This window comes from Diabrotica virgifera, chromosome 5 (genome assembly GCF_917563875.1).
Source record: "Diabrotica virgifera virgifera chromosome 5, PGI_DIABVI_V3a".
Taxonomy (NCBI): Eukaryota; Metazoa; Arthropoda; class Insecta; order Coleoptera; family Chrysomelidae; genus Diabrotica; species Diabrotica virgifera.
Genome location: NC_065447.1, coordinates 165,273,984 through 165,296,980, shown reverse-complemented (window position 1 = coordinate 165,296,980; position 22,997 = coordinate 165,273,984). Strand labels below are relative to the sequence as shown.

Here is a 22,997-nt window from a genome sequence, read left to right as displayed (position 1 = left end):
AGGAGGATGAGGATGTATTTCTTGATGCACCCGAGGCATCTGATGAAAACATTCAAGAGCCAATCTCCGGTTCTAACGAGATTCCGATGGACGCCACAGACGAATATATCGACCACTATCCTCCAATAAGTCACAAGTACATAAAAGAATATTTGATAAAAGACGATAAAATCGATAAAAACTATGGTCCATTTTACGATAGTATTAGTGGCTGGATATTGGGAAAACGTCGAATAAACTTTGACAAAGACAATGGAGACATAGTAATAATTCGAGAACGGGATTTTGAAGAACGTAGGTTAAGTGGTACGCCAGGCCTATATCACCTTTTATTTTATGCCAACCCAAACCCAGAACAGTATAATGATGAGGATTTACAAAAGTATAAAACACTGCTGATTAACACAGAGATTCATCTGGATACCTTAGGACGCCTTAAAGGTTCCAGCGGAGAAAAATATCATTCTATTATTAAACCTCTATTCAAACCATCTGATGCAACAATGAAAAAGCATGCAACTCGATCACAAAAAGAACTCGACCACAGAACGAAAACAGCTCGGTCAGCATCTTCATCTACGGTCAAAGGAACGGGGTTGGATGACTCTCGTTTAACATACAACGCTGCACCCTTAGAGTATATTTATTGGGATGACGTCAATGAGTTAGTTGATCGTCTTAAACTCTTGGTGGCTTCGAAAGACGCCGGCAACACATCTCACGACAACGAAATCGTGGCTATCATCAATGAACTAAAAGAAGCCAATATAATAGAGTAACTGAGAATGATGGCATCATTTCCATTATGAGTGTCGACAAATTCGGTCATCACTCTCGTAACAGTATCACCCAAAAGGCAGTACGAGTTACATTTCCACATACTCCTGCCGGAAACATTAATGCCGAAAATGTGAAAATTTGTAATGTTAAGGACCCATCAGAATATAGTGATGCTGCAACGAAAAAATACGTTGATAATCTAATAAATGAGATGCGTAGCGTATACTTTCCAATAATTAAAGCCCATGATGTGATATTAGATCAAAAATCCATTAATATAAAAGATTTAACAATCGGACTAAACGAAGTAAGAAAAGAAGTTCCACTGCTCGAGCAAAAGCTACAAAAAATAATCGCAGATGCTATGAATACACTAAAAAAGGATACGGAGAACAATATAAATAAGTTGTTGCAACAAAAAACTAATGATATACAGGATTTAGCCGTCGGACTAAACGAAGTACAAAAAGAAATTCATAAAACCACAGTTCCACATTTAGCGATCGAACTAAATCAAGTAAGAGAAGAGCTTCATAAAACCACAGTTCCACTTCTCGAGCAAAAATTGAAAAAAATAATCAAAGATGATGTGAATACACTAAAAAAGGATGCGGATAAAAGCATAAAAGAAGCTGCAGAAACACTTGCAAACCATACGATGCACGATATGAAGATGGAACAGAGGTTAAAACAAGTGGAGCAAACATTACAGGATATAGTACGTAATATTGATCTATTGCGCACACATGTTGTAGATGTAGATGCTGGAAGTCGTTAATAAGAAAATGTCTACAGAAAAGGAACAGGTGGTGAACGAATTGCATAAACCAGCACGAAAAATCTATCCTCGTCGACGAACAATAATCAAAGGAATCGATGACTTGTGGCAAATGGATTTGGCCGAAATGCGTCCTTACGCACACCAAAATAAAAATTTTAAACTAATACTAGTCGTAATTGATTGTTTTTCAAAATATGTTTGGACACGCCCTCTAAAGACCAAGACTGGCGAGGAAATTACTCAAGCATTTTCGGATATTCTCGCCCATACTCGACGACTTCCGAAGAACCTCCAATCCGATCAGGGAACAGAATTTTATAACAGAAAATTTCAAAATTTAATGAAAAAACACGAAATTAATCATTACAGCACCTACACGATTAAAAAAGCCGCCATTTGTGAAAGAGTCATTAGAACGTTAAAAGCAAAGTTGTACAAGTATTTCAGTTTACATGGATCATACAAATGGTTAGAAGCTCTACCTGTAATTACCGAGGAATACAACAATACAAGGCACAGTAAAACGGGATACACACCATCTCAGGTCAACAAATCCAACGAAAAAGCTATTTTAAACAAGAGTTATAGTCATTTAAAAATTGCTGGTCCAAGAAAATATAAAATTGGTGACATTGTGCGTGTCTCAAAGACAAAACATTTATTTGAAAAGGCCTACACACCCAATTGGACGACGGAATTATTTAAAATTGTAAAAGTTAAGATAACAAATCCTATAACGTATTTGCTTGAAGACATGCACGGTATACCGATTAGCGGGGGGTTTTACGAAGAAGAATTACAGAAAACATTAAACCCTGACATTTACTTGGTTGAAAAAGTACTTAGACGAAAAGGCAATAAGATGTATGTGAAATGGCTCGGTATGGACAGCAAACATAACAGCTGGATTAACGTTAATGACATAGTTTAGGAGGATCTATCTTTTAATCCGCCGCGTAGCAATACATTTTTTGCAAAGAGGTTGTTTTTACCACAAGGAGTAGGGGAATATAAAAGAACTCATGCTTCAGAATCAATGTCAGTACAAGTGAACATGAGCTCTCAAGATAGTGGGTATTCTTCAGGTGGCTCTCAAGATAGTGGGTATTCCTCAGGTGGTTGTGAATTTAGCATCGATATGCCTAGCAACGAAGACTATAATCAAGAATTAGATAGAGCTTTGGAAAATTATGAGGCTGCCGCCAAATCAGAAGTTTTCTACCTGCTTGCAACAAAATACACGTTATCGGGCTATGAAGTACAATGTGGTATAAGCCCTGCAAGATCATTTTCGCCTGCAGTGATTTTATCTCAGCAATATAAACCAACCAGAATATCACTCAGCGCATACGAATGGTATTCCTTTATTTCAATCATTACACAACAACTAATTGATTTTTTCCAATCAACTGATGACCTCATGCACCGAACTTTTCCTTGCGAAGAATACTGCACTGTTACCCCGATAGTTTACGATGATTGTAAATTCATTATTGTTAAGAAGCATGGTGTGGAGTACTATATGGATGAAGAAGAAGTGAAGCAAATTGTTGAACTTAACACTAGTGTGCTATCGCCTCGTATGCAGTTGTTAGAAAATTTGAACTTTTGTGAATATTATTATAATGTTTTAGATTTTTGTAAAAATGCTGCAGATAGTTTAAACCCCTTGCAAATATTGTATGCTTTTTGTTCTATAATGTCAGATGATATGACAAACAATGCTCTTAGGGAGTTCATTTATTTTTATAAAATTAGGGTAATTAATGATTTGAATAAATAAAAAAAAAATACCAATTTAGAGTTTTTATTTTACCATAATATATATATATTACACACTATTTTACAATATATATACAAGAAAGAGAGAGATAGCAAGTGGATATTGTTATGCGTTTAGTACAAAAGAGAGATAGTAGCTTATGAACATAATTCGTCTCAAAAATCAATTTTTAAATATTTGCAATTTGTAGTTTTAATTCTCTTAGACAATTTACTTAGGATTGTATTCGCTATTTTTTGTAAATTGGGGGGAATCCATAGGGAGCCCCGCATCTTCGACACCCGCATGACATCACTTTTTCACAGTTCTTCACAATTTGTAGTTTTAATTCTCTTATACAATTTACGTTTAAACTGAATCGTATTTGCTTGGGAATCTTAAAATTCGCGGTACATCCTTGCTTGCTGTACCATCGTTCAATACCAATCACATCTTGAGGGAGAGGATGTTGCTCTCCACTTGGAAGCGTAAATGTCTTTGTATTAGCATCAACTACATCCCAATAAATTTTATTGGCTGCTATTTGTTGCAGATTAGCGGGAGTCCATAGGTCTGGTGTAACACATCTGTGAGACATTTCAACGTTCTTCTGCAATAAAAATCTATTCTAAAATACTGTAATGTCCCAATGGTAGGGTTCTAAAACTATTTGGAATTAAATATCTTTTATCGCCATAAGGACTTAGCGCAATTTTTGTTTGTTCTATACTATAGACGTTATGGCTATATGACCGAATGGAGTGTTGAGTAGCAGTTTGTTCCTTAAAAAAGAATCAATATTACTGCCTACTTCAGACTTCTGGTTCAGAATCATCAAACCTGTTATTTCTAGGCATTTCATGTAATGCATTAACGCAAGACTCGTAATCTTTTAAATCGAATAAAACTTGAGTAAAGCAACTATTGCACCAATAATATGGTTGCTGATATACGCATTCAACGATATCATCAGCATCATAAACTTCGTGAGTATGGTCGTAACGCACCAGTAAAAATTTATTTAAGGTCTCATGAGCATTTTTGAATGCAAAAAAACATGATTTACATACGTTTAGGCGATGCTGCTTAAGATAATATCCATTAGCCCATACACAATAACTGGAGTGTTCATCTTCAAATATACTCCCCCAATCTGACTTTCCTAATACGACATTTCTTAAATGTGACGGTATGTGTTTAGAGCAAGCAATAAATTCTATTCCTTTATATGAAGGAATAGGATCATTTTTAGCGCTGCTTATCATCGTTTTCCATTTATATAAAGGAAATTTTTTTAATATTATTTTTGTTAATGTCCACGGCAAGGGGGACTGCTCGATGAAATATGATGCTGATACTGTTGTTTCACAGATTTTTTTGATAGACAGGTCGGTCAATGATGGAACATTCATCTACAAAAAAAAAATCTATTCTAAAATACTGTAATGTCCCAATGGTAGGGTTCTAAAACTATTTGGAATTAAATATCTTTTATCGTCATAAGGACTTAGCGCAATTTTTGTTTGTTCTATACTATAGACGTTATGGCTATATGACCGAATGGAGTGTTGAGTAGCAGTTTGTTCCTTAAAATCATTTAAACAGTTTACATAATCATCGAATTTTATAACATTTTTTACTATATTATATTTAGTCCCTTTTGCTTTTTTAGTGATTCGACCAGATTGAACTTTAAAAGTATACATTTTTGATCGTAATCCCACAAATTTTGTCATAATTTCTCCTTTATTTTCATCTTTCATTACTCCTAAAACTTTTTTATTTACGCGAGGAATATTATAGATATTATCTACAGCGTAATCGGATGTATCAAATTTTGATAGATCTTGTTTTATTACTTCCTCATATGCATCATGACAGTACAGTTCATAAATAAAGCTATCGGTATCCATATACATTAAATTACATTTATCTGCGCCCAATTTTGGAAGCATATAGTCGTAATGAAATTGGTACATACATAATTTTGATATATCTAAAACAGTCATGCCAATGTATAAGGGTTTATTAAAAACTAGATCTGATTTAATCAGTTCTATAGCTACTAAATTTTCATTAAATATCTTTCTGCTATGAAACCTGGCACTAGAAATTAAATTTTTAGCACCATATCGCCCATTCCATGATCTGACTAGTTTTACTATTCTATGTTTCCTTATATTCTCCATAGTCTTTCCAAATACACTATTATTGGCCAATTTGTATAAATTTCTTCCAAAATCGTTCGTAGCTGCAGCTCTAAGTCGAGTATTTAATTCTATGTAGGGTCGCAGCCACGCAGACTGCTTAAATTTCAAAATTTTATGAATCTTTTTTAAAACTAACCCATTAGCCAGCATTTGTTTTAAATTTCTATAATGAACGATATATTCTTTTTTATTATAAAGTGTTGTCATTAGTTTAGTATGATTTGAACCCAAAGCTTTGCGGTGTTCGGCAGCGAATGGAAAATCTGAGTGCAGATCATGTAATTGGCGAGGATAGTCCAAGTCAACTTGTAACATGTACCCTACGGGAGAGTCATCAGGTACAGACATAACATCAATGTCTTTGGCATCCATCCATTCGAACCCTCCGTAGGGTAAGGGTTCTCCCATAGCCCACCCATATAAATTATTGACATCAAAATACATTAAGTATTTTGAGGGCTGTGCGGGGTCATAATTAGACATGTACTTATTATTGGCCTCCGACATTCTACCGCTACATACTGAAATTCCTCCACGAATTGCTTTCTCCATAAATAGTATCATGTCAACGTCACGCAATAACTCGAGGTTACACCCCACGTATTTCAACATACAATCCCAAGAATAACCGGGCATTGTGTAGTACCAGGCTGGATCTAACCCATAAGTTATAAAACATTTTTTGCGGAAAGTTTCAAAAACATCTGCTAAAAGCACAATATCGGTTTTTAAGTACAAATCTGAATATTGACCTAAATTTTCAATGTTAAAGGTATCCCAAACTATTTTAGCATGAGCATACTTCTCATCTGTAAGATTCGTATCGTTTAGCTTATTATAAAATGCCTCTATTGGAGGTAAATCGGTAATGTTTAATTTTTCCCAAGAATCAATAAAATCATAGCAAAATACCCCTTTTTTAGTTATTAATTTAAATTCATCGTCACTTAACCTGCTAAATTCTCGCTTGCAAATTTTAAAGTCATTTTTATTTAATGTTGAAACCAATTCATCTAAAGAGGCTCCTAAAAATCTTAATGAATCAATAAATCGAAATTTTATATTAGTAACAGCATCGTTAAGTGTAAATGAAATGTATTTTTCTTTATTGACTGGAAGTAGACTAATATCTCCTTTTTTGCTTAACTCTGAAATTATAAAATGACTGTCGTAGCCACTCATATTGTGAAAAATAACTGGGACGACAAACAATTTTTTAAAATTTAAATTACAGGCTTGGTGGGCGAAATTTCTGAACTCCCCCGTAAAATGGTCGTGGTCTTTAACAATGATATCTGTAGGAGAAAAACATTTTTCGCATATGTGACACCTTGTGGCTTTACTGGTACTCGGGTTTTCCTGCATTGGTATAATTTTCTTAATTTTCGAATGAATACTTTGAGCTAAATTTGGTAATTCATTAGCAAACCACTCCATACAGTCAATGCCTCTATAACTCTTAAAAAAAGACAACTTTTCATCATAGCTACATTTTACATAGTATCCAGCACTATACGGAATATGTTTTTGATATTTTTTAGTACAACAGGATGTTTGGAGGTCTGTAACTTTTTCTAACATGCACTCAAAATCTGCATATATGACAAATGGCGTTGTTTGTTTATAAGTATAATTTTTAAAACTAACAGCATCATATTTAGGAAAAGACATTTTACAATTATTCATATCTGCACACATTTTTTCATGTTCCGACAATTTCCCTTCAGTTGAAAAATAATTTAAGCATCTATTGCAAAGAAATAATTTGGCCTTTCTTTTATTTAATTGACCAGCAACTAATTTAGACATATCCGTAATGTGACAGTAGTGGTACTTAATTTCTGAATTATCATTATCCACTGGAGGTGCTTCATAATCGTTTAATTTAGGAAAATAGTGATTCTGAATTAAAAGAAGATTTACATGTTTGGCAACGACTGTTTTAGTTAATCTAGCTGGATATACTGTGAAAAATGACTTTTCATTATTTTCTATTAATTCTAAAGCAAATACATTGACTGATATATTATTTAATTTTTCAAATTTTGAAATTTGATGTAACGGCATTGGTGCCTCTAGGTCTTCTGTTTTTAGTACTGTACTGTACCATGGGTATGAGGATGGGAGTTCTTTATGTGCTTTAGCTGGATAGAGGGCACTAACTATTGCCCAATAAAAACATGCTTGATCAGAATTTTTTACATTAATACAAGCACGCTTTTTTTGAATACTCTCAGGAAGCTTAATATACGAGGAACCATTTCCAATTTCATATCGATTAATATTTACTTCTAAAGATACAATTCTATTTAATGCAAAACCGGAGTCCCTTTCCTGAAACTCGGATAATTTAAGATTTATTTTATCTTTAACATTCTCAAAAAACCACCGCTCTGTATCGGTAGATACGTCTAGTACAGCATTTTTTGTATTAAAATATTTAAAATTTACAATTTCCTCCTCCCCCGATTTTTTAATAAATTCTCCACAAAAACAAACATTAACTTTAACAACTTTATCTGCTTTTAAAATTTTTCTGATTTTATTTTTAAAAATAATATAACAATCATTTAGGAAATGTGCTAAGTCCTTATGCCATAAATTAACTATAACTCCAGTTTTAATTCGGCTTTTAAACGCGGAAACTACATTTTCCCATTTAACTCTATGTTTTAGTTTGTTATCTAGCCCCATACCGACATGCCTATTGAAAATAATCTGTTTAAAATGTTTAAAATGTCCTACCTGCGTTTGCAGTTTTCTAATTGTACCTATAGGCAAAGTGCGTTTTTTTATTACTTTATTACAAGTTTTGATTTGTTTCGTTAAGCGTTTCACCCAAATTTCTTTGTCTTTAGCTGTGAATTTATCAAAAACTATCTTTCTGATTCTTTTGATGAATAACAGTAAATTTTTGCATTGTTTAACAATATCCATATTGCTTACCTCTCTTTCTCTCAGTATTTTCGCTTAGATAATTTTGAATGATGTCATGGGCTGGTACTTTTGGCCGCAGTCCACCAGGCCGTGATAAACTATCGAATACTTCCCGCTCGAAAACTCCTCAATGACGGGGCTGTAGGTATCTGTGACTCTAGGCGGTAGAAACACCACCTCTTCCCCCAAATCTAACAGAACAGCTTGCCCAAACTTTGTTGTCACAATTTTGGCTCCCGTAATGGGTACTGGAATGTCGATCGGTAATTCTTTGAGTTTCTTGACGGGTTTCCTCGCTACGACAGATGAGGCATTAATTTTTGATAAATCCATCTGAAATGAAGGAGTGATATAAATAACCAAGCAAAAAACATTGAGTTGTATTCAAAATCAAAACCCGAAAAGATTTAACAAAGAATAATTACGAAGAATGACGAATAATTGACATTCAGCATGCTAACATTAAGTCTTTTTTGTTTGTAGACAATCAGATGTCGAAATAATAACTCTCATCTGGAATAAAGGGATAAATAGCAGAGTAGAAAACATTAATTAAAAAAATCAAAGAAAAACAGAACAGATTTAACAAAGAATAATTACGAGAAAATAAAAAAGAATAATTGTCATGCTGGCATGAGGTCTTGTAGACAATCAGGTGCTAAAATAATAAATCTCATCTGGAATAAAGGAATTTTATAAATAGCTGACCAAAAAACCGAACAGATTTAACAACGAATAATTACGAGAAAATAAAAAAATAATTGTCATGCTAGCATGTCTTTTTTTGTAGACAATCAGGTGCTAAAATAATAAATCTCATCTGAAATGAAGGAATTTTATAAATAGCTGACCAAAAACTTGAAAAAACCGAACAGATTTAACAAAGAATAATTACGAGAAAATAAAAAATAATTGTCATTCAAAATGCTGACATGAGGTCTTGTAGACAATCAGGTGCTAAAATAATATATAAATAGCTAACCAAAAACTTGAAAAACCGAAAAGATTTTAACAACGAATAATTACGAGAAAATAAAAGTCATTCAAAATGTCGACAATTAGATAATTATTTAATGTCGAAATAATAAATCTCAGCTGGAATGAAGAGATTTTATAAATAGCAGAGCAGAAAACATTAAGTTTTATTCAAAATCAAACAAGAAAAATAAAAAATATTTAACAAAAAATAATTAAGAGAACACTTACCTTGCAAAACTAGTTGAACCACAACAGTACACTAACAGTAAGGAATAGACTATGGAATAGACCGTCCTGAGGTGCATTTTGAAATTTATACGGTTGCGTGCCCCACCCTATGACGTGTTGTAGAAAGTGTGCGTGTGCAAAATTATATTCAGTTTTATCATTGTCATTGGTTTTAAAAATTCCAACATTTTCTATGCACATGATAAGAAATATAACTCAATAACAAAATGTGGGTATGATAACGAAAATTGCATAGTAATGCGATTAGACCCTCAACCGCTATTTCCTATGCGATATGTAAATTATCTGCTAACATGTATTTTCATTATTTTCAACTAAATATTTTTTAGAGTTATGGGTTTTTTATTTAAACGCCTTATTTATTGTTCAAGTCTTATATTACATGATGATTCAAATTTTCTCTTAACAATTTTAAATATAATCTTTATAATTAAAATAAACACTGAAGCTAATATTATACAAGTCATTGCAAAAACATTATCTATTTCACTTTTCATGCTTTCTTTGTTCATCGTTGTTGGCGTCGGCGTCGATAACATCATTAATAGTAATTGGATGAATTCGCCTTGTTGGAGTTTCCCTAAATAAGTAATCCGCAGCACTTGAATATTCTTGTCGCAGCTGCTGGCTAAATTCCTTAGGTGTCCAGTCTATGCTGCTTCCCAGTGTTAGGTTCTCTATTTGTTTTATAACCTTATGTTTATCCTCATAAAATAAAACCTGACTTCTTAACTGTGTCAGTTTTTCTCTAAATTCTGCTAATTTACGTCTATACTCATTCAAAGACATGATGTTACTACCTCACGTCGCGCTGTGACAATAAGTTCTTGCGACTGAGCTCCCCATGACAATAAGGCCTACGCGACATTTCACGAGCCCACGTGACGTTTTGACGTGACGTTTTTACGTGCTTTGACGTGACGTTTTACGTGACGTGCTTTGACGTGACGTTTTACGTGACGTGCTTTGACGTGACGTTTTCACGTGCTTTGACGTGACGTTTTACGTGACGTGCTTTGACGTGACGTTTTCACGTGACATTTCACAAGCCTACGTGACGTTTTGATGTGACGTTTTTACGTGACGCGTTGACGTGCTGTGTTCCTTTTTAGTTCTTTTAATAAAAAATTGCATGATGTTGTTGTTTTATTTAAATTCCAAAATTACCAGCCGCGCGCTTCGTATCTACGAGATCCGCGAAAAACTTAAGGTACCGACCGCGCATCTGCTTCGCGTTCCGCGAAAAATTAAGGTACCGATCGCACATCTGGTATCGCGCACCGCTGCGCTGCTGTGTTCCTTTTAAGTTCTTTTAATAAAAAAATTGTATTACGTTGTTGTTTTATTTAAATTCCAAAATTACCGCGCGCTTCGTATCTACGAGATCCGCGAAAAAGGTACCGACCGCGCATCTGCTTCGCGTTCCGCGAAAAATTAAGGTACCGATCGCACATCTGGTATCGCGCACCGATCGATCAGCGCTAGAACGCCGTCACATCGGAACGCGCCCCATCGGACGTCGTCACATCGGAAAGCGCCCTTTTGACACTATGCCGCCATGTTTTTTTGTATTCGTTATCTCCCGCCCATTCCAACGAGCTGTCGTACGTTTAAATCGGACCAATAGCAGCAGAGATACCATGTTTCTCTCTCTAACACACATACTTTCCTATATCAGCTGTGACATCACATACCTCTCTCTCTAACACACAGAATTCCCTATATCTGTAGTGACACCCGTTTAGATCATCTACTTTTGTAAACTATAAGATATGAAAAATATATAGAATTGAGATGTTGATCTATAGTCAAAGACAAAAATGTCACTGAACCTAAAAATTCATACAAACAAGCTGAATTTTGCGGAGTATGTAATTTTGGAACCCCAAAAAAGATGCAAAAAAGTTTGACACTCCTACCTAGGGCTTCACTCTAAAACCCTTCCTCCTAGTAAGAAAATGTAAAACGTCGATTGACCAAGAGTTTGTAAACCGTAGAAAGAAATGTTTCAAACAAGATGTAGCTGAGAAAATTTTGAACAAAAATGTTAGAACTCTCAGAACAACGCTTGATGCGACTGGCGAGTTTGACGCAAGCAAAATCAATTTTTGAAATAAAATTGATCAACTCGCGTTTTAAAGGTGAAGAATACAGCTTTAGAAGATACTTAAAATTAGAAAGAACTATACAGAGATCTTAAACTCATGAATACTATAGGCACTCATATTTTACAAATAAATAAAAAGTTTGCTTACAGTTAATACTTTAATTATTTTCAATGGGAAATAAGCCACAATTTTACCAAAAAAATGATTTTATTAACGTTTCGACGCCCAAGTCGGGTGTCGTTGTCAAAATACAAAATAATACTAAAAAACAAAAATGTTGTTGATTAGTAAAAAATTCTTCTAATAATTTATTTAATCTGCCTCATTTATTCAATGGCAATTCAGACATGTATTATACATTTTAAAGTAGAAGACTTTACAATGATATTGCCAATATTGATGAGTTGCGTTCCTGGGACGACTTTATTAAAAGATAGTTCATTTGATTACATGAAATCAACCCAACTCAAAGAGAAAAATCAAAGAAGCGGCTCTAATTATGCTACATGAAACCAATGTGTCGCAAATTTATAGGTAGAATGCAGTAAGATGTGGTTACCCATATTAAAAGAGGAAGTCAATAGAAAGAAAATACCACGATTAGTAAGTCAGTAACATATCGAGTTAGTACCTAAATATTTTATATTTTAGTATTATGTATATAATATCTATGTATTATTTATATTATTTATAATTTAAAATAGCATATACGTCGGAATTTGGTATTAGATTTGAGATTTAACTAAATGTAAGCACAAATACTTACGATGTCAGGATAGTATCACGAGGTTTTTCCTGGTTTTCCCTCGTGATTTACTATGGAGTCTCTAACGCGAGAATTTTACTGCCACCGTTGCATCTGGTTGTCTTTTTAAAAACAGATCACATGCTATGATTTTTTTTTGTGACGGATATTCTTGAGTTGGGATTGTTTTCATGTAATCGAATGAACTATCTTTTAGTAAAGTCGTACCAGGAATGCAACTCATAAATATTGGCGATATCATTTTAAAGTCTTCTACTTTAAAATCTATAATATACGTCTAAATTGGCAATATAAATGAGTCAGATTACATAAATTATTAGAAAAATTTTTTACTAAGCAACAACATTTTTGTTTAATTTAGTATTATTTTGTATTTTGACAACGACACCTGACTTGGTCATCGAAACGTTAATAAAATAATTTTTTGTAAAATTGTGGCTTATTTCCCATTGAAAATAGTTGATTATAAAAATGCCACAAGGAAATAGCTTCAGAACAACAAAAGTTAAAACTTTAGCATTTAGTATTATTTGTTATACATATTTATGAAGTATTTCATAAGTAAAATTAATGTTTAAAGTAAATATTGCATCGTTAATATCATAGGGTTTATAGATAACATATTATTACACAAAAACACTATGTTTTGTAATTCATAAAATAATTGTAGTTGATGAGATATGTTAATAAATAAATATCCAAAATAACACACCTGTAATCTAAAAATACTCTGTCTATTTTTGGATTTGAAGATAAGAAGGTTCTATTTTATGAAAAAATGAATGGATGATGAACATGAGATTCATAAATAAATTGGCAATAGGGATACGGTTTTTCATTTTCATTAAATGAAAAGCTACGTTACTGACCAGGAAAAACATTGCAGGGTGGCTGACAATATGATCCATCGAAACAATAAACAATGATGTACCTAGGTTGTTGATTGGCGATATTAAAAAAATTCAAGGAAAAAAATCTAAGTCATACAGTGCCGACAAAAATATATCTTTACAAAATGAATAAACGCATAAATCAGGATAATTATTTTAATTTTGCAAATTAATACTTTATAAGCATATTTAATTTTGGGTTCTGTAGCAGTTATGGAATGGTTCAACATTACTACATGCCTGATGATGGTATCAGACTTAGATGACGTTTTTAAGAGCTCCAGGTTTTCTTTCCGGAACAGTCTCAGAAGGCTACTATGCATCCGACCGTTTCAGTTGATAAATTGAATCTCTTGAAACACCAATATCACGTGCTATGGTAATTACAGAGTCCCCTTTCTCAAGAAACGTTAAGGCACAAACTTTCTGTTTATTTGTGAGTTTCTTTCCCCCCACAGGTTTTGCTTCAGTTTTTGTTAAGTTTCACTTTGACTACATGTATTAAGCCAACTGAGCCTGTTTAGCGTTTGAGGGGAGAGGTGATGACGTACTTGCGTCAGCAGGTGCCTGTAGTTTAGTGACATCTTATTTCCTTTAGTTTATTATGTGCGTTTGTACTGTACACTAGGGTGCATCGAAAAAGGCGAAAAAAAATTTTTTTTTGCGATGGAAAAGTAATACTTCACAAAAGTTGCCCAATCAACTGTTAAGTATTTTGGTAAATTTTTTTTTAAATTGGAAAATATCTTCTGCCCCCCCAAGACAATTAAAAATTTTGAAAAAATGTTAACAGATGAAAAAAATTTTTATTTCGAAACGAAAATGTTATAGCTCACAAAAGTTGCCTAACACACTATTTAATATTATTTTAGTAAAATTGCGTTGAAATAAAAAAATATTTTCTGCCCCCCACGGCAACTAAAAATTAGAAAAAATACATTAATATGCGAATTTTTTTTTAAAGGAAATGTAATACCTTATACGACAAATTTAAATTGGAAAATATTTTCTGGTTTCACAAGGCAATTAAAAATTTTACTTAAGAAAAGTATACTAAAACATTCTTTTTATAACAAAATAGCTAACTTATCCGTCTCCCTGACGTCACTCAAGTTTTTTAATACTAAAATAAAAATAAAGCAAAGTACAAAATGAGGTATATAAATATTACAAAAAAATATTGTAAAAGCATTCTTTTCGAAGATGTCTTCCGATTTAGCATTAAAGTGAGGCATAGTTTTTCTAGAATCAATTTGAGTTTTTATAAATCCATCCCTCGAATACGCTCTACAAACTGATAGAGAAGCTTGTGTCACAAGCTTGACACATCGTTCTACACATTTTTTGTGGCAGTGATATTTCTCAATTTCAATGTTAAAAGGGTCTAAGTTAGGATTCTTAATAAAATCTAGAGAAGGTGGTTCTGTAAGGTGAAATTCTTGTTAGTTAATTAACTCAAAGTAATCGTTTGAATCAAAATTTTTATAGGAGAAAGTTTGAAGACCCTCACGTTTTTTGATTTGGTCACTGGCAAACTTCTTTTGATGTCTAAGGGGTAGATCATTTGAATGTCGCAGATATACAAACCACTGAAGCGGTTTTTTAAGATGTTCTTCTAACAGCCGTATTACATCACCCTTAACGCCAGTATTTACGACTGTTCGTCAAATGCAATAGCTGGATTTGATACTTTTTGATTAACAGACAGCGGATACCCATATCCGAAATATCCCTGGCTTATGCACAAGAAGTGTTATGTGTTCTTCCACGATCGATTGACCATAAAACTTGGTACTGTTTTTTACATGAGCTAAAGTTTTGTCTTTGCGTCGCTAACTTTCTTCTTTTACCGTTGTTCTCTCTGATTATATTTGTTTTTGTTTTCTCTATCAATCGAGCTTATCACCATTTTTCTGGGACCTCTTTGATTTAATAGAAATTCGCGATCATCCAGAGGCACTTTTTGAGATTTGCTACAAAGACAATTAATCAGTGTGTCACATTTGCATGCTGCAAGATCGAAACATGTAGTTTTACTTTTGTTCTTAAAGCATTGAATTTTATTTTTGTAAAATTCACTGTTTTGCCTGTTCTTAAATGGTTTCATAAGTTTCATATATTTGTCATGATAGGTTTTTAAAAGTTGAATAATTCTTGTATGTTAAATTATTGGAATTAAAGTCTTTTTCTATATTTCCTCCAATTGAATTGCAACCTACTCAGCAAAATCAGAAAATTCTGGCTCTTTCTTGCTGAGTTTTTATCCTCTTGCAACCACAAAACTTCATCGCTTGTTTGTATTTCGGTAAAACATTTTCAGGTATATTTGGTGGTTGCCCAAAAATGGGGCGGTCCACAGCACATCTTGATTTTATTCCCCATGGTCCTGGTTTATCTATTTTAAAAATCTTTAATTTACAAACAACAATAATAACAAAGTAAGGCATCGCACCAAACATAAGTGAAAATTACACGCACAGACTCACAAAGCGGGACATTTCAAAGGGGTTGGGGAGACTGAAGAAAGAAATAAAACTTTAAATATCGTTTAAATTTGTAATTGACAACATTTTAAGTTTTCTTTAATTGATCTTAGATCGAGTTAGCACATATATTTTATTCCAAATAATATAAATTGAAATTTCCATAAAAATCAGATATTTAATAAAATTCAAGGTCATTGGGGGGGGGGGGGGGGGACAGAAAATTCGCTTAGAAAAAAAAAATTAAAAATACTAATATGCTGAAAAATAACACTAGCAACTTTTTCACGCTATTAGATATAACATTTCCAACTTTTATTTTTTCGATGCACCCTACTGTACACGCAGTTGTATACAAGTAGTCAATGTGAAACTCCTTGAAAAATTGAAGTAAAAACTATGGGACGAAAGAAACTCACAAATAAAGAGAAAGGGATTCTGCAATTACCATAGCACGTGATTTTGTTGTTTCAAGAGATTCATTTTGTCAATTCAAACAGTCGGATGCGTCGTAGCCTTCTGAGACTGTTCCGGAAAGAAAACCTGGTTCTGGAGCTCATCATCTAAGTCTGACACCATCATCAGGCATGTAGTAATCCTTCTTCGAAATTAACTAGTCTACTTGGAAGTCTACTTCCATAACTGCCACGGAACCCAAAATTAAATATATTTATAAAGTACCCCAAGGAGCAAAATGTTGCCTGTCAAAATTTTCAATCTGTTTTAAATGTATTATTTTTTTTTCGAATCCTGAGAAAACTAATAAGTATACAGTAGAGCGTCGATTATCCGAGGGAGACATGGGTGTTCGGAAAACCGATTTGTTCGGAAAATCGAACTATATTGATATAGTCATACATATTTATCCATAAGTGAATAAATGCCGTATTTATATACCTACATATTTATTTATATCTTGATAATAGGTTTGTTCTAGCATCAGTTTCAAACGGTTTGAAACCATCAGCGAATAGTCGAACGGAGCGAGTAGAGGGGATAGCATTGGTGACTGTATTATGTTCTCCCACTGACCAACTGTTTGCTGACGGTTTCTGACTAGTTTGACTGTTTGCTAGAACAAACCTATTATCAAGATATAAATAAATATGTAGGTATATAAATATAAATAAATGACAAATAGCAATTAGTGCAGTCTTTGTAACAACATATTTTTGGATACAATATTGAAGAAAATTGAAGATATTTTAAGCGTTAATTACTAACGCTTGCTGGGTACTCGAGTGGGGGGCGCGGGAGTCGGGAGTTCGGTTAACCGGTCGTTCGGATAATCGACGTTCGGATAATCGACGCTCTACTGTATTTGAAAAACTTAAAGGCAGAATGAAAGATTACGTTATTATCGAGGGCCGAAGTCCCTTAGAACAAATATAAAAAGTTACTTTTGAATGAAATATTTGCAATTAAAAATCACACTAAATTTTTTCTTTTATTTTCACCCCTCTAACTTATTAAAAGAAATATTATAGAAGTTTTCGAGGACTCTCAGCCTTCGGTAATAATTTAATCCTTCATTCTGCGTTTAAATTTTTCAAAAATAGTTAAATAGTTTTCTCAAAATTTGAAAAAAATTAAGACATTTAAAATACATTGAAAGTTTTGACAGGCGATATTTTGTGCCTTTCCCCCTAATTTGTAAAATTAAAATAATTATCCTGATATATGCGTCTTATTCATGTTGTAAATATTTTTTTGCCGGCAGTAAACTTTGTTTCAAAGATTTAAAAATGATTTAAATAATACTCGAATATAGCAGTAAGGAGGAGAAATTGGTCTCAACAGAGATCATTTATTTAAGCAAGTGGAAGAATTTGCATGCTACAAAAAGTCAGAACAAGCAGACAAAACGAGAATACTTATACACTTCATTTGGAATACATTACAAAATAATATGAAATAAATGAAGTAAAAGAAAGACATACTCACAATCTTCAGTTTTCTTTTACTTCATTTAAAATGAACTCACATATGCAACCCATTCAACATTTAATATGAAATATCTTATTTTGTCATATCTTATATTATAAACATACAAATCCTAAGAAAATGGCACAATATATTGGCAAAATGGCATGTATTAAATTTATAATTCCAATAAAATTTTACCAAGATCACTTACCTTGTTGTTGCTGCTGCTGTGGTTGTTGTGCTGGTTGCTGTTGCTGGGATGTCTGTCGATTATCACTGCTAGGTCCTCCACCACGACGCTGATTTTGTTGTTGGGGTTGTCGGTAGTTGTTTGTACGGTATCCTCCTCGGTAGCCCATCCCTCTAAATCCACCTCGACCCCTGTAACTGTTTATAATACAAAGTTATATAAAACATGCATGTTTCTTGATATTTCGATTTCCATTCCTACAATTATTGTTTTCAAAAAATATTACAGTAGACTCTCTCTATAACGAACACAGTTATTACGAGGTTTCTTTATAACGAGGTACACTAGATGTTCCATGAAGTTCCTATTGAACTGTAACACATCTATCACGAGGCATATTTGGTTCTAACGAGGAAAAATGAAATCGTAAAATATGTTTAGCGCTGTAATGACTATAAATAAATACCCAGACTACCTGTATACAGAAATCCCCAACATCTGTGCCGTTATCGAGGATAGTGCTGTAATAAAATCCACCGCTTATAATGAAACTAATTCCTGTTCTGTTCATCTATGGACGACGGATATTAAATATTGTAAGAAAAGTTACAATTTATGATGGAGAAGCCTTATTGTCGAGGAAACAATATTTAGTATCTTATATTGCTCCGGATGGGTTCACTAAAGGAAATTAATGTTTTAAAAAACTATATATTCATATGTATCCACAATATTATTGTGGTCCGATATAACGAGATCCGCTTATAACGAGGTAATTAGTCTGCCATTTCAGTTCTCGTTATAGAGGGATGTTCATCTATGGACGACGGATATTGAATATTGTAAGAAAAGTTACAATTTATGATGGAGAAGCCTTATTGTCGAGGAAACAATATTTAGCATCTTATATTGCTCCGGATGGGTTCACTAAAGGAAGTTAATGTTTTAAAAAACTATATATTCATATGTATCTACAATATTATTGTGGTCTGATATAACGAGATCCGCTTATGAGGTAATTAGTCTGCCATTTCAGTTCTCGTTATAGAGGGAGTCTACTGTATTTAAGCATTCTGCGAAAACAGTATAACCACCAAGTTGTAAAGGTTCTCTTTATCGTTGTAACTTTGGCAGTTATACGCTTTTCACACAATTCTTAATTAATCTTTTTTGAAAACGATATTCAGAGTGGAAATCGAAACATCAGATTAGTTAAAAATGTAATTTTCATTACAATCAATTGTGGCTTAATTCCATAAAGCACAATATGACATGCCTCGCGAAAATAATACATAACTTATTAGAGTGCGACAAGCGAAAGGTGGCGGCTGACCTTCTCGTATTCTGCATTTGTCGCTGTGTATTTTCGCTCAAGGTCACGCGCCAGCACTGGCTTGTCGGCTTGTAGTTTTTTTATATTTTTGTTTCTGTGTTTACCGTTGAATTTAACTTTTTCATAAGAGCGATTTTTACATACTATTTACACATTCCAAGACTGGACCCATCAAAAATATTAAGAATGATATTCAATGCTCACTGGTTTGTAAGCAATAAAACCCTACACAATGACTTAGGTATACTTTTGTAGGTCTGCCGAGAGATCGTCCAAGGATGAAGGAAGACTTCTAAACACTCCACCTGGATTCCTGAGACGAAAGAATAAACGATGGCTAATAGACTTAATGGATTAACTGTGTAAACTAATGAAACATATTGTACCGGGTGTCCCAATAAGAATGGCTCTCGGCCATATCTCAGGAACCGTTTATAGTAGAGCTTTGAAATAAAAAATTTTATAACAAAAGTTGCCTCAGGAAAAGCCTGGAAATTATTTTCATAATTGTGGGTCCACCGCTAGAGGGCGTAATTGAATATCAAAAATAAAAAAATCTAAATTTTACAAATTTTTTCTAATGAAGGGGCACTGGAAATCCGATTATTGTATTCTTCATCAAATTCTGCGCATATTTTATTTAACAAGTTTAACTCTACCTTTGCAAATAAGAGGTGGGGGTGAGTGGGAACCTTGTTATGAAAAAATGGCTGTAAGTCAGGTTCTGCTAAATCAAATTTTGAAAACTGGGTCTTTTTGAAGACAGATCTTTTTCTTCAATGTAAGCGTGATAATTTTGAACCATCCTAGTAAGTAATAAGCCAGCTGGGAGGCGTTATTTAATTTTTTCCAGAAATCTAGTTTTCTTTGGAAAATATTAAATACAAGTATGCATTTTTAATCATACTTTATAAAATTAGATTAAATTAGCAATAGAATAGCGAAAACCGCATGTCGATACCTTTTTTCTATCTCAAGATATCTCGAGAAACGTGTAAATTTTATACATAACTGTTACTATCACCGGTAAACTAAGTTAATGAAAAGTAGTGTGCTGTGGAAAAAAACAAAATAACATTTTCCAGATGTCAACGTATAAAAATATAATTAATTAAAACAACAATATAAAGAGAAACAATACTATTAAAATTAAATATAACACAGAATAAAAAGAACTACTTAGTGACGACCTAAATATTCAAATTGTTGCCCATCATACACTACTCTAGAATACATTATCCAGAGAATACTAAACGCCATTCAAAGCATATCGAGAGCAGAAATTGAGACTGCTGTTCAATCTACTCTTGAAAGAGTAAATGTTTGCAACGAAAATGATGGGCAAAAATTTGAACGTTTATGTCATCACTAAATAGTTGTTTTTATTTCTTTGTAATAGGGCTTTTCAACGCTTCTCATTTGTTTCGAGCCTCTGTCATATGCCGTATAATCCGTGTATAATATTAATATACGAGATATGAACGAGGCTCGAAACAAATGAGAAGCGTTGAAAAGACCTTATATACGTTGACAGCTGGAAAATGTTTCTTTGTTGTTTCCATAGCACACTACTTTTAATGAATTTCGTTTACCGGTGACAGTAACAGTTAAGTTTTTAAGTTTACACGTTTTGTAAGATATCTCGAGATAGAAAAAAGGTATTAACTGCGGTTTTCGCTATTCTGTTGCTAATTTTGTCTAATTTTGTAATATGGTATTAAAAATGCATGTTTGTATTTAATATTTTCCAAGGAACACTGGATTTCTGAAAAAAATTAAATAACGCCTTCTAGCTGGCATATTACTCAGTAAGTTGGTTCGAAATCATAACTTTTACATTGACGAAAAAGATCTGTCTTCAACAAGACCAAGTTTGCAAAATTTGATTAAGCAGAACCGGACTCACAGCCAGTTTTTCATAACAAGGTTCCCACTCACCCCCACCTCTTATTTCCAAAGGTAGACCTAAACTTGTCAAATCAAATATGCGTAGAATTTTATGAAGAATACGACGATCGGATTTCCAGTGCCCCTTCATTAGGAAAATTTTGTAAAATTTAGATTTTTTAATTTTTGATATTCAATTACGCCCTCTAGCGGTGGTCCCACAATTATGAAAATAATTTCCAGGCTTTTCCTGAGGCAACTTTTGTTATAAAATTTTTTATTTCAAAGCTCTACTATAAACGGTTCCTGAGATATGGCCGAGAGCCATTCTTATTAGGACACCCGGTACAAAAGGAGGGTTGTCAGTGGACAGCTTCTCTATCAGATTGTGAATTAAATTGTAATAAAAATATATAGAGAAATATATATTATAATGTCCAGTTTATAGCATCCCCATTCATCTATCGGCCCAGTCTCCTGGTTCAAGCCATGTTGTTTTCGGTTTTCTTCATTTTTTTTTTCGTTCAGGTGGCTGCCACTCAAATAGTAATATAATATATACCTAATATAAGAATACGAGCGATGGCATCTAAATATTAACAAAAACGAAATGAATGTGCATAGGAGTTGAGAACAATGAACAAAACTTAGGAGATGGAAAGGTAAGTTCGTCATGTTTTAAATATATCTATTTGGGACAAAGATGCAAAGAAATGGGCACACTGAAACAGAACTCAAACGATGAATCATAAAAGGGAAGAAAATGATAGGTGCACTAAACTCACTATTCTGGTCAATACGCCAGTCAATGAGAGCAACAACAGGATATTACCTCTGAATTCTATCGTACTGCATGGATTTCAATGAAATTTTGGGAATGGCCTCTAATTATCTAATAATTTAAAGTCTACCCTATGCCGATGTGCGCTTTGTTTCTTGAGGGTGGTTCCCACCCCTTCAAAGGGTTGGGAATTTGTTTGGTCAAAATACCCATGGAAGTGGCTAGAGAACCTAATTCTACGCAAAAACGGTTCACAATTTTTTTTCGAAAACCCAATACTTTTTGAGTTATTCATTGTTGAAAATTGGCAATTTTCATTGAAACATAACACCTTTTCGAACAGTTTTTTGCGAATCCCTTAAAAACTATGCATCTAACTAAAAAAACTATTTTTGTAACTTATAAAAAAAAATTTGTAACTTATAAAATATTTTTGTAACTTATAAAAAAAACAAAGGGGTTCGTTATTTCATAAATCTTGTAGTTACAACACAAAAAGAGATATCGTAGGTGAAAAGAGTTTGTTTTTTTGGTGCACGCTCAAAGCGGTGTATTCAATTTGAAATAACGGAAAAACAGTCAACTTTAGTATATAATGCTCCAAACCTTTTGTAGTGCTTGAAAAGGCCTTTAACATTATCATTATATGTCGATTGCATTGAAACTAAGCTAGATATGTTGCAAAAAAATTGATGACTAAAGTATTTTAATAAAAAATGAGAGGTCTGTTTAACCCCTCATCCACCAGAATTTAAATGCATCGTTTTCCTTCTACAATTCCTTTTATTATAGTGTTATTTCTATGTTCAAAAAATGGGACGGGTTTAAAATGAATGGTTTTTGAAAAAAATAAGATCAAATTATAGAGCACATTTTCAAATTTTCTTTTTCTCCATGTAACTTGAAAATGATACGAGATACAGTAATGAAAAGCCA

At 33.2% G+C, this 22,997-nt stretch overlaps 1 protein-coding gene across 5 annotated transcripts in view; it reads right to left on the bottom strand.

Moving 5' to 3' along the window:
- Positions 1–22,997, bottom strand: part of LOC114341246 (protein LSM14 homolog B) — an 80,185-nt gene that overhangs the window by 38,150 nt on the left and 19,038 nt on the right. For all 5 annotated transcript variants that reach the window (XM_028292048.2, XM_028292077.2, XM_028292055.2 and 2 more), the window contains exon 5: positions 18,082–18,257. In XM_028292048.2, the coding sequence (XP_028147849.1) occupies positions 18,082–18,257 (176 nt within the window). The remainder of the gene's footprint in view (positions 1–18,081; positions 18,258–22,997) is intronic.